This window comes from Microtus ochrogaster, chromosome 1, assembly GCF_000317375.1.
Source record: "Microtus ochrogaster isolate Prairie Vole_2 chromosome 1, MicOch1.0, whole genome shotgun sequence".
In the NCBI taxonomy this organism is placed as follows: Eukaryota; Metazoa; Chordata; class Mammalia; order Rodentia; family Cricetidae; genus Microtus; species Microtus ochrogaster.
This window is the reverse complement of record NC_022009.1, coordinates 67,081,615-67,095,466: the sequence shown is the minus strand read 5'-3', so window position 1 is coordinate 67,095,466 and position 13,852 is coordinate 67,081,615. Positions and strand designations below refer to the sequence as shown.

At 39.4% G+C, this 13,852-nt stretch overlaps 1 protein-coding gene across 4 annotated transcripts in view; it reads right to left on the bottom strand.

Annotated features, from left to right (window-relative positions):
• Positions 1–13,852, bottom strand: part of Atp11b (ATPase phospholipid transporting 11B (putative)) — a 95,813-nt gene that overhangs the window by 81,533 nt on the left and 428 nt on the right. For all 4 annotated transcript variants that reach the window (XR_003377405.1, XM_026782240.1, XM_005343792.3 and 1 more), the window contains exon 2: positions 1,108–1,224. Coding sequence is in view for 3 of the 4 variants with exons in the window: in XM_026782240.1 (XP_026638041.1) it covers positions 1,108–1,224 (117 nt within the window). In the remaining variant the exon portion in view is untranslated. The remainder of the gene's footprint in view (positions 1–1,107; positions 1,225–13,852) is intronic.

Below are 13,852 nucleotides of genomic sequence, written 5' to 3'. Positions count from 1 at the left end.
ACATGCTAACACACAAGGAGGAAATCTCAGTGGGCTTTTCACCTGGACAAAGGCGGGTAACTGAGGAAAGCTAAGAGCAGTAGAACTAGTCTTCCCCAGGGGTCAGTCATGAAGTCACAAACATACAAGTAACATTAAATGGACTCAACAGGTTGTACTTATACATGTAGAAGTAACAAAGAAAAATGGGTTATAAATTTGAGACAGAGTGACAGCTGGGAATGGGACGTTAGAGGAGTTGGGGAGGGGAATGGGAAGACGGAAATGACTAAAATTAAATTTTAAACACAGAAATTAGACTTAAAAATTAGGCTATTTTAAAACCTATAAAATGTTCAAACTACAGATGAGAATGGGAACACCGCACAAATGATCTACTATGTTAGCATCATCATATACACAGACATAATGTGACAGCAGAAAGAAAAGGACAGAGAAGAGGGACTGTTGAGCTAAAGTAACATCCAAGAAAAGATGAAATCAGTGTTTGAGGAAAAGCATTAGCATTGTAGAATATTATTTTAAGATATGCTACATTTGTTTTTACTGGGGAACATTTGTTTAATGATGAAAAGATGCATTGCATTCTTTTATGTTGCTTTGTTTAACTCTGTGAAGTTGTTATTTTGCCTGTCTAAAGCACCTTATGGTCTAATCAAGAGCTGGATGGCCAATAGTGAGGCAGGAGAAAGGAGAGGCGGGGCTGGTAGGCAGGTAGAATAAACAGAAGGAAAAATCTGGGAGAAGGGAGATCAAGGAATGAGAAAAGGAGGAAAGGAGGGTCCCAGAGCCAGCTATGGAGTACGAGCGAAAGGAAGAATACAGAAGTAAGAGGAGGATAAAAAAGCCCAGAGGCAAAAGGTAGTCAGGATAATTTAAGTTAAGAAAACCTGACAAAAGACAATTCAAGCTAAGGCTGGGCATTCATAACTGTAAGAATAAGCCTCTGTGATTTATTTGAGTGCTGGATGGTGCCCCCCCCCCCAAAAAAAAGCCAAAAGAGTAAAACACCACAGAACAATGACAGGTAAGCATTCTAACAAATGAGCTATGAATATATTCCCAGATCCACATCTACAGTGTTATAATAAAATTGTTTATCCTTACCTTAGATGAAATGATCCGGTTATCTATAAATTTCTGAGGTGTGTAAAGGCCATTCTGAGGAAATCTGTTGGCTATGTAAATAGTTCTTGTGTCACTTTGATGTGGTGGGTCAAAACCCTAAGACCAAACAACAGAAAAAGAATACTAGTCAACAGGCCAGTTGGTATAATATTTTACTATTGGTTTAAATAACTGATCAGATTATACATATTATTGGCTGTAAACTGCACGTCAGCTGAATCCCCTTAAGTACTACAGTTAAGTCACCAGTGCTTTTCTTCAAAAGTGAACAGGCACATTATCTTCATAATAAGTCACACTTTCAATAAGGAAAAACAGTTTACACTCTCAAATATGCTACAAGAAAAAAAAATCAGATATGAGAGCTATAGAAGCTTTCTTTACTGCATTCCTTGTTTTTCATTCCTGTGAGTACCTTGCTTTCTGCTGTGACAGATTCTTACTGACAGAAAGAGAAATATGTCTAGCTAATTTGACTACCATGCCTGATAGCCTGATAGATTATTTTTAGCCTCTTCTATAACCAGAGATCAACTTAGTTTCAAAAAGTTTTACTCTCAAAAGAGTACGATTCATGTGATGGATTATGCCACCCAACTTTTTCTTTATACTAGTTAACAGGTAGGATTTCCTGAAATATAGATAGAAATATGTTTATAATATTTCTTGAGGAACAGATGCTCTGCCTTCAAATTCAGAAGACTATCTGTGTTGGTTTGTGCTTTGTTGACTTGGCACAAGCTAGAGATAACTGGGAGGACGGAAACTCATCTAACAAAATGCCTCCATCAGACTGACCTGTAGGTAAGTCTATGGGTTATTTTCTGGATACATTATTGATGTCCCAGTGTGAGAGAGATTGAGAGCAAGCCACAGGGAGTAAGCCAGTAAGTATCACACGTTCCTCCATGGCCTCTGACTTAGTTCCTGCCGCGAGCTTCCTGCCATGACTTCCCTTCATAAACAATGGGCTATATACCATAAGATAAAGTAAGCTCTTTTCTTGCCAAGTTGCTTTTGGTCATGGTGTTTATCACAGCAATAAAAAGCAATTAGCATACCATCCCTGCAAACAAATAATCTTAACAGTAAAATAATCTTAGCAGAGGGTCTTAGTTACTTATCTATAGTTTTGGTAAGACAGTGTGGCCAAGGAAGGTAATTTTCAAAAGAAAGTATTTCATTTGGAGCTTGTTGAGAGGGTCAGAGCAAAAGCAGGGTGGCAGAAAGCTGAGAGCTCACGTCTTGTCTGCAGGTTGGGAGCAGAAAGAGAGAGTGCTAACTGGGAATGAAGTGTGCATTTTAAACTTCGAAGCCAGGCCCCAGTGACACACCTGCTCTAGGCCACACCTCCTACAAACAGTTCCACCAACTGGGGACCAAAACGTTAATTAACATTGGCAAGGAACTAGTGTATCAACTCCCTTTAAATCTGCATTAAAGAATTTAAAGTTTAGGGGGGCAGGGAGAGGAAGAGGCTCTAGAACAGTGGTTCTCAACCTGTGGGCCAAAATCACTTTGGGGGCCGAACAACCCATTCACAGGAGTCACCTGAGACCATTGGAAAACACAGATTTTTTGCATTATGTTACATAACAGTAGCAAAATTGCAGTTATGAAGTAGCAGTGAAAATAATTTTATGGCTGGTGGTCACCACAGCATGAGGAATGCAACATTAGGAAGTGGTTCTGGGACATTCAGGGCTATATGGAGAAACTGTCTCAAAAAAAAAATAGAACATAAATAACTCAAATAATGCTCAAATAACTATAGGCATAGCTAGAAAAGAAAAACCATCATCTATAGCTATAAATATTTATTAAAAGTCTTTGAAATTCATTTGATTTTTTACTTTGTGTATTCCCATAGGGGAGGGTGTCAGCATGCCATGGTATGCACATGGAGGTCAGCAGACATGGGGGGGGGGGCTTTATCAAGGAAGAAAAAATACAGTATTATAAAAGGAGAAAGGGGAAGGGGGAAATGGAACAGGAAAGATGAAATGGCTGAGGGATGGAAAGACAGGGTAGAAGAGGGAATATAGGGAGAAATAACTGACCCGGAAGGACTTTTGAAAAAGTCACATAGAAACCTATCATTGTGGAAGCTTCTAGTTTAAACTGAGTGACTTTATAGTGACTGAACAATAATCAGATCGCATCCATTACTAAGTGAAGCTCCTAGTACTAGGAATGAGTTACCTTTCTGAGTTGTCAACCACCTCCTGCAATTACAGGCTATTGCCAATGCTATTTGTTACTCCCAAGAACTTGACAGTAAAACCTACTGCTGAAAATACCATAAACTTGAGTTATAAAACATGTATATGTTCAGCTGGCACTCAACTGGAAACGTATCTCTACTGACGAGAGTTCATAGTGCTGCACACTACCAGAAGAGAAAAGTAATCAACAGTCCCATCCAGCTATGAACACTGAGAACTACAGTCACAACCTGCATGGCAAGATATGCCCACTGGCGCAACAGTATTGTGACTGTTCTGGGAGTAACCTACTGAATTAGCTTTAAAGCCTGCTCCATGAGATATGAGACACTCTTAGTGAGGCCAAGAACCTGTGGCTTGATAGATCATGAGCCTGAGGGGAAAACCTACTACTAACCTGCTAAATGGACATGCCAATAAATGACTCTTAATGACTTGTAGCCATCTCCATGAATCCTTGTCCTCCCACCCCACCCCCCAACTGAGAGGCTTCTTCTTGCAATATACAGCAATTAGCACAGAGACCCAAAAGTGGTCAACATGTAGAGAACAAAAGACTTCAGAGTGCTCAGCCTGACTGAATGTCTGTATAAAACCTTTCCCCTCAAGGTTCAAGGATCTAAGTATAAGAGGTTGGACAGATTTTAAGAGCCAGAGGTGTTAGATGACTTCAAATAAACTTTTCCAGATACAACAAGGCAGATATACATACAAATTCATAGCAACTGTGAAAATATAAATACAAGACCTGCATGAGATCAAGCTAGAGAAAACAGAATCTCAGTATGGAGGAGGTGAGTTAGACGTGAATTCACACCCTTCCCTAAAGAGCCATCTGCATTTGATTGTTGCCAAGGGAGGGAAAATAGGTTTGCTTCCATGGTGTGACACCTGGTGTACTGGCCTTGCTCTGGGGAAGGCCTTTAAACCCAGGAGCAGTCAGCCAACACAAATTGGCCTCACCCATTTTTTCAGAGGGAGAAAAAGAAAAGGAAGGAGAGAAAGAGAGAGCAAAGGGGGAGAGGATGAGGGAAGAGGGAGGAAATATGAATGCACGCTCTGAAAGTTGGTGGGTAGGGAGAAAAGGGAGGATCTGGGAGGAGTTAAGGGAATGAATTTGAGCAAAATATATTATATGAAATTCTCGGGGGCTGGAGGAATGGCTCAGTGGTTAAGGGCACTGACTGCTCTTCCAGAGGTCCTGAGTTCAATTCCCAGCAACCACACGGTGGCTCACAACCATCTGTAATGAGATCTGGCGCCCTCCTCTGGCGTGTGGGCATATATGGAGGCAGAATGTTGTATACATAAATGTTGTATAAATAAATCTTTAAAAAAAAAGAAATTCTCCAAGAATAAAAAAAACTTTATTAGAAAAAGAAAGTATATGGGGAGTGAGAAGTAATCTGGAGAACAGGCTAGGACACAGATGAAAAGAAGGTAAGCAGAGCCCTGGGAGGCTGCAAACAGAGGTATTACAGGCAGGACTAACATGTGAGATCTCTCTGGCTGGCTAGTAACTGACAAACAGACCACAGGGCCACGGGGAAGCACTGCAGCAATCAAGAAAAGAGGCCTTAGCCTGGTGTGTGTGTGTGGGGGGGGTGCAGGGCTGGCAGGGAGAGCAGAGAAAGAAGCAAGACTGCTTTAGCCTGGGGGGGAAGAGGGAGGGGAGAGAATGGGTTTGGTTCATCCTTTTTAGAAAGGAAGACAAAAGCATGACTTGCTTCCTCAAAAATTAGAAGTGCACATATTCTTTTCATATTTCATATCATAGGCAAAGCATTTTAAGTGACAAGTAAAAACTATACAAGTTCAGGATATACAATATGATATGCTGAAGCAAGATGTTTTTAAAATTCATTTGATCTCTCTATAATTTCTTCTCCTTAGACACTAGCACAAGAAAAAGGCAGTATACTTTAAAGAACTGCTTTCTAAAATTTGAGACTAGGAGGAAAGAGAGGAAAATGGAAATACATAGAATATTACAGTAGTCATATACTTCAGATTTCTTTTCTTTGGAGATAGAAACATAATTATGGGTAATAATGTCTCAGGTTTGATTTAAAATTAGTCAGGAAGTAGAGACAGCATGCGAGGGGACCCAGCAACACTGGCTCGAGCTAATAATTACCAAGTTGGTTAAAGGATAAATGGGGTCTCATATGTCATTTTCTGTATTTTTATATATACTTGAAATTTTTCCTAATACAGACCATAAGTAGCATATCATGAATGCCTGCTTCACATAAGCATTAACTGCATATGCACCGCATGCATACATATAAAATGTTTTGTTCATAACCTTCGTAAAATATCGGAGAATGACTGAGTTAATGTATTATGAACATTATCCTATTTATTCCTTGCTTGGTGGTATTTTACTTCCAAATGAAATATGGAAATTTGGCATATGATGTAAATTTTCCTAAAGAGAAATTACAGTTTAGGATTTTCTGCACAGGTTAACTCAGACAGAATGTAGTACTACTGTGGTCCATATGTAGACTCAACCAACTGAGAACTTAAACTGGGCACGGTGATACAAGACTGTAATCCCAGGATGTGGAAGAGAGTGAGTTCCAGTAGCCTGGGCAACACAAGCCAAGACCTTGTCTCAAAAACAAAACAAACCAATAAAAACAAAAATACCCACTAAAACAAATAATCAAACAAATGGTGTCTCTGCTGAATACACAGTCTCTCATTTTTTTTTATGTTTTCCATACTTTATTCTTACTCTATAATCCTGGAATTTATATATAAGCCTGGAACTCTCAATCTGCCTGCCTCAGCCTCCCAAACTCTGAAATGATAGACGTACTACACCTACGTTAGACTTTGTTCTTGCTGCTGTGCTTTTCCCTAAATAATTCACTATAACATTTGTGCTACACTTCCACTGAAACTATAGAGATAACTTTAAGTGAGCTAGTCAGCATTAAAAAACAACAGCATCCTAAATGTCTCACACAGCCATTTTCAAGTGATAAGAAGCCAGCAAAAGAAACTTGTAGGACTTATTCACAACACTGGGGAAAGCTTACTTGATCCATTATAACCATATATACAGAAGAATTAAAATTAAACACACACTTACAATCCCCAAACTAAAGTAAAAATAAGCCTTAATATCTCCCATACTGATAAAATAAATACACATTTCTTATACTGAATTTGATAAAGAGATTCCAGGGGAAAAAGCAAAGCAAAGAACGGCATCTACTCTGTACATGAACTCATTTTTTAAAAGTTTTGCATTTTGAAAAATAAGGTATTCCTTATTTAGATAATTCTGGAAACAAACTAAAGAACAAACACATGAATAAAATCAAGAAGTCCTTAGAACTGAAAATTTTCTTAAATTTATTTATGAGTGAGGCTACAGTTACCACAATGTAATAAAACAGAAATACCCAAATATGTTATTTCCTTAGCTTTCATATTTAAAGGCTAATAAAAGTAAACATGTAACAATTTAATAAAATATATTTTCATATTTCTATATCTCAACATAATTTCAATTAAAATTATTATGTGATATTTAATCCTAATTTCCTCAACAAATTAGGTTTTCAAAGGCCAGTATGTACTTACAAACACACATCACAAGTCATATTTTTTAAGTCTTTCATAGTCACACGTGAATACTAGTATGGACAACATGAACCTAAAAGGCATTTAATGACAATAACGGTCCTCACCAGGCTCTGATGTGAGGTCCCTGAGTGAGCCTGGGAATACTTAGACACCTCAAACACTTCACCTTGACCAAAAGAAAACCTTCAGACTTATGAACACACTTTCATAATTACTACATTCAGGAGATCGAACAGGAAGGCCATGAGTTAAGACCAGCCTAGGATATTGTAGTGGTATTTCATTTGTATTTTAATAAATTAAAGCTTGCCTGAAGATTAGAGAGTAAAACAGCCCCACTGGTCAGCTTTACAGACCAGGCAGTGGAGACACACATCTTTAATCCCAGTAGCCCTACTAATTTGCCACAGAAACTGGGCGGTGCATGTCTTTAATCCCAGCGTTGCACACCTTTAATTCCAGCCCTAGAGAGGAAGCCAGCTCACAGACTCAAGTCTCATGCAGGATCGCCATTTTTGGACTGAAGTTGAGGTAAGAGCCAGTGGCTGGCTGCTTTGTTTTCCTGGTCTTCAGGTTAAACCACAATTTCTGTCTCTGAATTTTTATTAATCGTACTTCATTTGGCAATCAACTTTTGGGATGCACATTTATAAAAAAGCAGTTTGCCTGGAGGCTTTTTAGCCATAGGCACAGGCCAGAGCCTAACACAAACCTAGCCACCCAAATTCAGAAGAAAAACCAGCACTCCTAGATCTCCTCTGCCCCGGCTTAGCTTCCATGTAAAGATAGAAAATACACAGAGAGAATCTGCACACTATATGTCATTGTGATTTCTTTGAATTGCTTGACTGCTGAGGAAGGAGCAATAGCTGCTGAAAGTCATTTGATTATAATGTTGTTGGATTAATCCAACCTATATATTTTGAAAATGCCTTGACTTCAAAATTTAAGTCAAAAGGTACATTACTTTGGAGAAGAGATTTTGATTTTGTTTCCAAAGGAAGTAAAAGGCTATGGATTCATTTTGGGTTAAGAAAAATAAGGTTTGATCAAGGAAGACCTCCTAAAAAATCTCCAACAGAAGCGGATGGCTCAGATGAACCAACATTTTAGAGTACCTCTGTTGCAGTTTCTTCTGAGATTTTTGTATGTTTGTTTTGTGTTTTGTTTTTCAAGACAGGGTTTCTCTGTAGCACTGGAACTTGTCCTGGAACTAGCTCTTGTACATCAAGCTGGCCTCGAACTCACAGAGATCCACCTGCCTCTACCTCCCAAATTCTGGGATTAAAGGCGTGTGCCACCACCATCCGGCTTCCTCTTAGTTCTCTCTCTTTTTTAAAACAAACAAACAAACAAGCAAAAAAACAAAAAACTTTCTCATCAGAGGCTAGATACTTCAATAGCCCAAGAGACCTAGGATAGAAACCAAACATGACCACGACCAGAAAAATAAAATAAAATAAAGCCAATGAAATGATTCCTAATGATACTTCTGGGTTGAAGCTTGGCATAATTCTTTATCAGAGAGGCTTCATTCAGCAACTGATGGGAACAGATGCAGAGATCCACGGTCAAACATTAGGTAGAGCTTGGGGCATCCTGCAGAAGAGGTGGAGGAAGAATTGTAGGAGCCAGAGGTGTCAAGGACACAAGAAAACCCAGAGAATCAACTAACCAGGGCTCATAGAGACTGAACTAACAATCAGGGAGCCTGTAGAGGTCTGACCTAGGCCCTCTGTGTTTATGTTATGGTTATGTAGCTTGGTGTTCTTGTGGGTCCCCTAACAGTGGGAACAGGCAAATGCTGTCTCTGACTCTTTTGCCTGCTTTGGGGACCCTTTCCCTCCTGCTGGGTTGTGTCATCCAGTCTTAATATGAAGGATGTGCCTAGTCTTCTGGCAACTTGAAATGCCATGTTTGGTTGATATTCCCGGGAGGCCTGTCCTTTTAGGAAGGGAAATGGAGGAGTGGATTTAGGGGAAAAGAGAGGCTGGGGGGTATAATCAGGGCTTTTTCTTTTAGGCCACCAATCAGCTACCAAATCATAACATGGAGACTTATTAGTAGTTCTGAATGCTCAGCCTAGCTTAGCCTTTTCTGGTTAGCTCTTTTAACTTAAATTAACCTGTTTTTCTTTATCTACCTTTTGCCTCAGGGCTTCTTACTTTTCTTTCCTTCTACTTTCACTGCACCTCCCTTCTGGCTGGCTAACAGCTGCCTAGCTTCTGGCCTCAGGCATCTTCCTCATTCTCCACATCCTGTGGGATTCCCCTCTGTATGCTATGAATATGTTTTATTACCACTGGTTATTAAAGAAGCTGCTTAATGGCTTAATTCCAAACAGATACAGAGAAAAAGTAGGCAGCGTCAGGGAGGAGCCTTGTAGCTGCCAAAGGAGAAAGACACCAACCAGAACCTTACTGGTAGGCTATAGCCTCATGATGATTCACAGATTAATAGAAATAGGTTAATTTAAGATGTATGAGTTAGCTAGAAATATGCTTAAGCTACTGGCCAAACAGTGTTGTAATTAATATAGTTTCTGTGTTATTATTCGGGTCTGGGTGGCCGAGAACGAATGAGCAGTCTCTGCCTACATCCTCCTATTTATTCTTTCTGCCTACCAGCCCCACCTATCCTTTGTCTGCCTAGTTATTGGCTGTTCACCTCTGTATTAGACCAATCAGGTTACTTAGGCAGGCAAGGTGAAACAAATGCAACACATCTGTACATAATTAAACAAATGCAACATAAACAAAAGCAACACACTTTTACACAGTTAAAGTAATATTTTACAGCATAAACAAATCTTTGCCCAGTTAAAATAATATTTCACAACAGGGGGAAGGACTGGGAGGAGAGAAAGGAGGGGAAACAACTGTATCAGGATGTAACATATGAGAATAAACAATAACAAATAAAAAAAAACCTTTATTAAAAAATTAAAAAAATAAAGATATAGACTTAATGTGCTCCATAGAAACCAAAGTTACTTTTGATGTCATATATAGTGGTACTAGTAAAAATAAAACATGAACAATGGATACAAGCCACATATGTTACTTTTAAACTTAAGATAGCCACATTTTAAAAATAAACAATTTTTTTATTATATTTATAGTTGGGGAGTGGGTACATGTTACCACACAAATGTAAAAGTCAGAGGACAAACTTTCAGGAGACAATTCTCCTTCTACCAAGTGAGTCCCAGAGTTTATCAAACTGAGCACATCAGGCTTGGTGAGAAGTATCTTTTCCTGCTAAGTCATCTGACTATCACAGAAATAGATATAATTGAGATGTCACATTTTTTCTGTCCTTATAAACCATTATGTTTTATAGTTAAAATTTCAACCGAACCACATTTCAACTATATTAGATAGAATTATTATGCAGGATAAACCTTTTTTCAATTTTATTCAATTAAAGAACATTTGGCCGTTAGGTATAGTGCAGGGAAAGTTAACAGAGGGAAGCTTAATTGTGTTTACAGGCAAAAGGAAAAGAGAAAGGACACATACTCTTATAATAACTGACAGGGACTATAAAGAATTATGAAGAAAAGCAGTATCAAAACCACAAGGGAGCTGGTAAACTTGGAAAAAGAGGGCTTCACTTTCTCTGACAGCAGAAAGAAAGGAAGAATTAAGCACAGATACAAGCAAGCGTGGAGAAACACTAGATAATAAAATCGAGGGAGTTTTGGCTAAGAGCTTGCCAATGTTCTCAGTGAAGCTGAAGACAATAATCAGTACAAATCTGAAGGGGCCTTTACGAACAATTTAAGAACTCCACCCTACCCCAGCTCACAATTCTCCTTCCTCCACCTCCAGATGCTGGGATTACAGCCTCCATCAACAGGTAAAGAAACACCTGCCTGCAGGTTGTGCTTGTGTGTAGTCACAGTCATTCTATGTATTCTTCTGGGTCAGTGAGACTTACGTTTTGTCACTATATTGCGAAATACAGAAATAATATTATTTCCTCCTCTATTCATAAAACACACTCAACACTAAGCCTACACTCAACATAGGATGCTGAGAATGTCATGAGTAGAAGCCTCATCATGGCTTCCACATCCATCGCCAGGTTAGCATATACCTACACAGCAGCTCTGTGAAAACATGAGCTATGTTGTCCTATAAAGAACCCTTATACTATCTATTTCCTGACAAGGACTTTTGTTTAAAAGTAGAAATCAGCATTGTATGCATAAATATGCTATTGAAAACATTCTTCTCAGCCAGGCAGTGGTGGTGCATGCCTTTAATCCCAGCACTTGGGAGGCAGAGGCAGGAGGATCTTTGTGAGTTCAACGCCAGCCTGGTCTATAGAGTGGGTTTCAGGACAGTCAGGGCTACACAGAGAAACCCTGTCTTGAAAAACCAAAAGAAAACATTCTCTGACATAAATTTTAAATTTTAATGACTGCATGTGGTCAACAGCTACCACTAGCATGTGTAAAGTGGTTTGACTGCCAGTACTGGCAAGATAATAGTTACTAACAATGATAATAATAATATACCAGGCACCTAAAGGTCCTATGTTATTATAACTGAGATGCTGTTAATAATATAATAGTTATTGAAAAAGGATACACTATGAACACAAAATATACCAGAAATATGTAATAACACAATAACTTTTAGCATAAATAATTTGAAAATTGGTGTGAAATAGTAATATGAAATTCACTATTTTCTTTTTTTTTAAATATTTATTTATTTGTTATGTATACAACATTCTGTCTGTGTGTATGCCTGCATGCCAGAAGAGGGCACCAGACCTCATTACAGATGGTTCTGAGCCACCATGTGGTTGCCAGGAATTGAACTCACGACCTTTGGAAGAGCAGGCAATGCTCTTAACCACTGAGCCATCTCTCCAGCCCCAAAATTCACTATTTTCATTAAGGGAAAATACCAGATTTTGTCATGGTTTTTCATCATGTCAGGCAGCAAAAATATTTTATAGAGGTAAGAAATCAATCATTTTTCAATTGCAAATAAATAAGTAGAACATAGAATTGTCTCTGTAATAAAATGACAGAAAGGCAAGTGAGACGTCTCAGGAGGCAAATGAGAGTGCCACCAAGCCTGAGGACCTGAGCTGTACTCCTGGGACCCACAGGTTAGGAAAGAAATGACTCCCACAAGTTGTCCTGACTTACTTATTTACACACACACACACACACACACACACACACACACACACACACAAAATAAGCAGTAATAAGAAATTTAAAAACAAAACTATCCTTTTTTGGTTCAAGTATTAGTTGAAGTCAGGATTCATATAGTGTTCTGTAAATGCAAAACATTTATTCTTCTGATTTATTGATTTCCTCAAACTTTTCCATTTATAAAGTTTACAATTAACCTACTGCTTGTGACTCAACCCAGTGAGCACTTATTAGAATAATCTAGACTTTTTGAACTGAATTATGGGTGTAGCAACTAGAATGGCCATTTATTACTGAGTCAGTGTAAAATATTTTCACTACTCTGTACACACTGTCCTTAATTTGTTATTTAAGTAATTACACAAACTTGGCCTGCAATGCAAAGTACTGCTTTGGCACAGGGCTTGAAGACCTGACTGTCTTCAAAAAAAAAAAAAAAAAAAAAACCAGAGACAGGCAGCTAACATCAGAGATAGCGTTTTTTTTGTTTTAATGCAGGGCAACTTGTTCAACTTGTTTTGTTATTCAGTCCAGTAAGACAGCTGATTTGTAAATGATCACAGAGCTTCTGGTTCTTCCTTCAGCTGTGAACATTTAAAGGCATATTCCCCAACATTACCAGATTTCTGTCGAGCTAACACAAGTACCTCACCCTGAGACACTGTCTTATCATACTGGGAAATACTTGAAGAGACTCACTTAAAAATGATCTTCCTGCCACACAAAACATCAGACAAACTGTGTTAAGCCAGGCATTCTTCACACGAAGTCTGGGAAATCAAAAGGCACATGGATTTGGAATAATTAACTTCCGTACTGTACTTCCGGCTTACCGAAAAGAAATCAAGGCAGCCAACAGAGTGGATCAAATGACATCATTAGTTTGGATTCCCAATAAAGCTGGAATACTTCAATTTGCAACAGTTGCTAAAAATAAAGCCCCACCATTTGTAGGAGGGAGTGGCAGGCAGTTCTAGGGTTATTTCTGAGACTGCTTTATTTAAGAAGGATTGCCCACTGTAAAATAAACAAGAGACTGACTGAAATACATACTTGTTAGTTTTTACTTGAAAAGCTTTTCTAGCGCAGGGGAAAAGAAGTATGAATATTTTGGTCTCAAAGCAGTAAGTTTCTGCCTCGCTAAGATGTATCACTGCCTTGAAATCTGCAGTTGATGTGGCATTGAAATTTTAAAAGTATATAGGTTAGCGTTCCTCGCACTGAACTGACTGATGTCTAGTCTGTCACCGTGGCCTAAGCGTTGTATTTCCTGGGCTGCAGGTGCCAGGAGGCATGAGAGGTTTTAATCCGTGAATCATTTCTGGGAAAGGAGACCATTTTTAGACACTTAAGTCACCCTGAGGTTTTCTCTTTCTTGCTCCAGGTAACCCGGTAACGTTCAAGAGTTAACTACCCAATGGTTCCAGCCCCGTGCATTCTAACCGCCTTGAGGAGGGGTAGAGTCACAGAGAAGTTGCAGGGGTGTGCGGTGAGGACCTTCCGGCGCTCCTCCCTCCTAGGCCCAGGGCTGGCTTCCGCCAGGAGGCCGAGAGGACTCAGACCTCCTCGGAACCTGCCCGAGCCTAGTTCTGGGTCCAGGAGGGCCGCCTGACCCCTGCCCCGCGCCGCTGCCTCAGTCTCCCCGGAACCCGCGCCGCTCGCGACCTGCAGCGGCAGCAGCGCATCCCCGAGCGGCGGGGAGAGACGCGCGCCC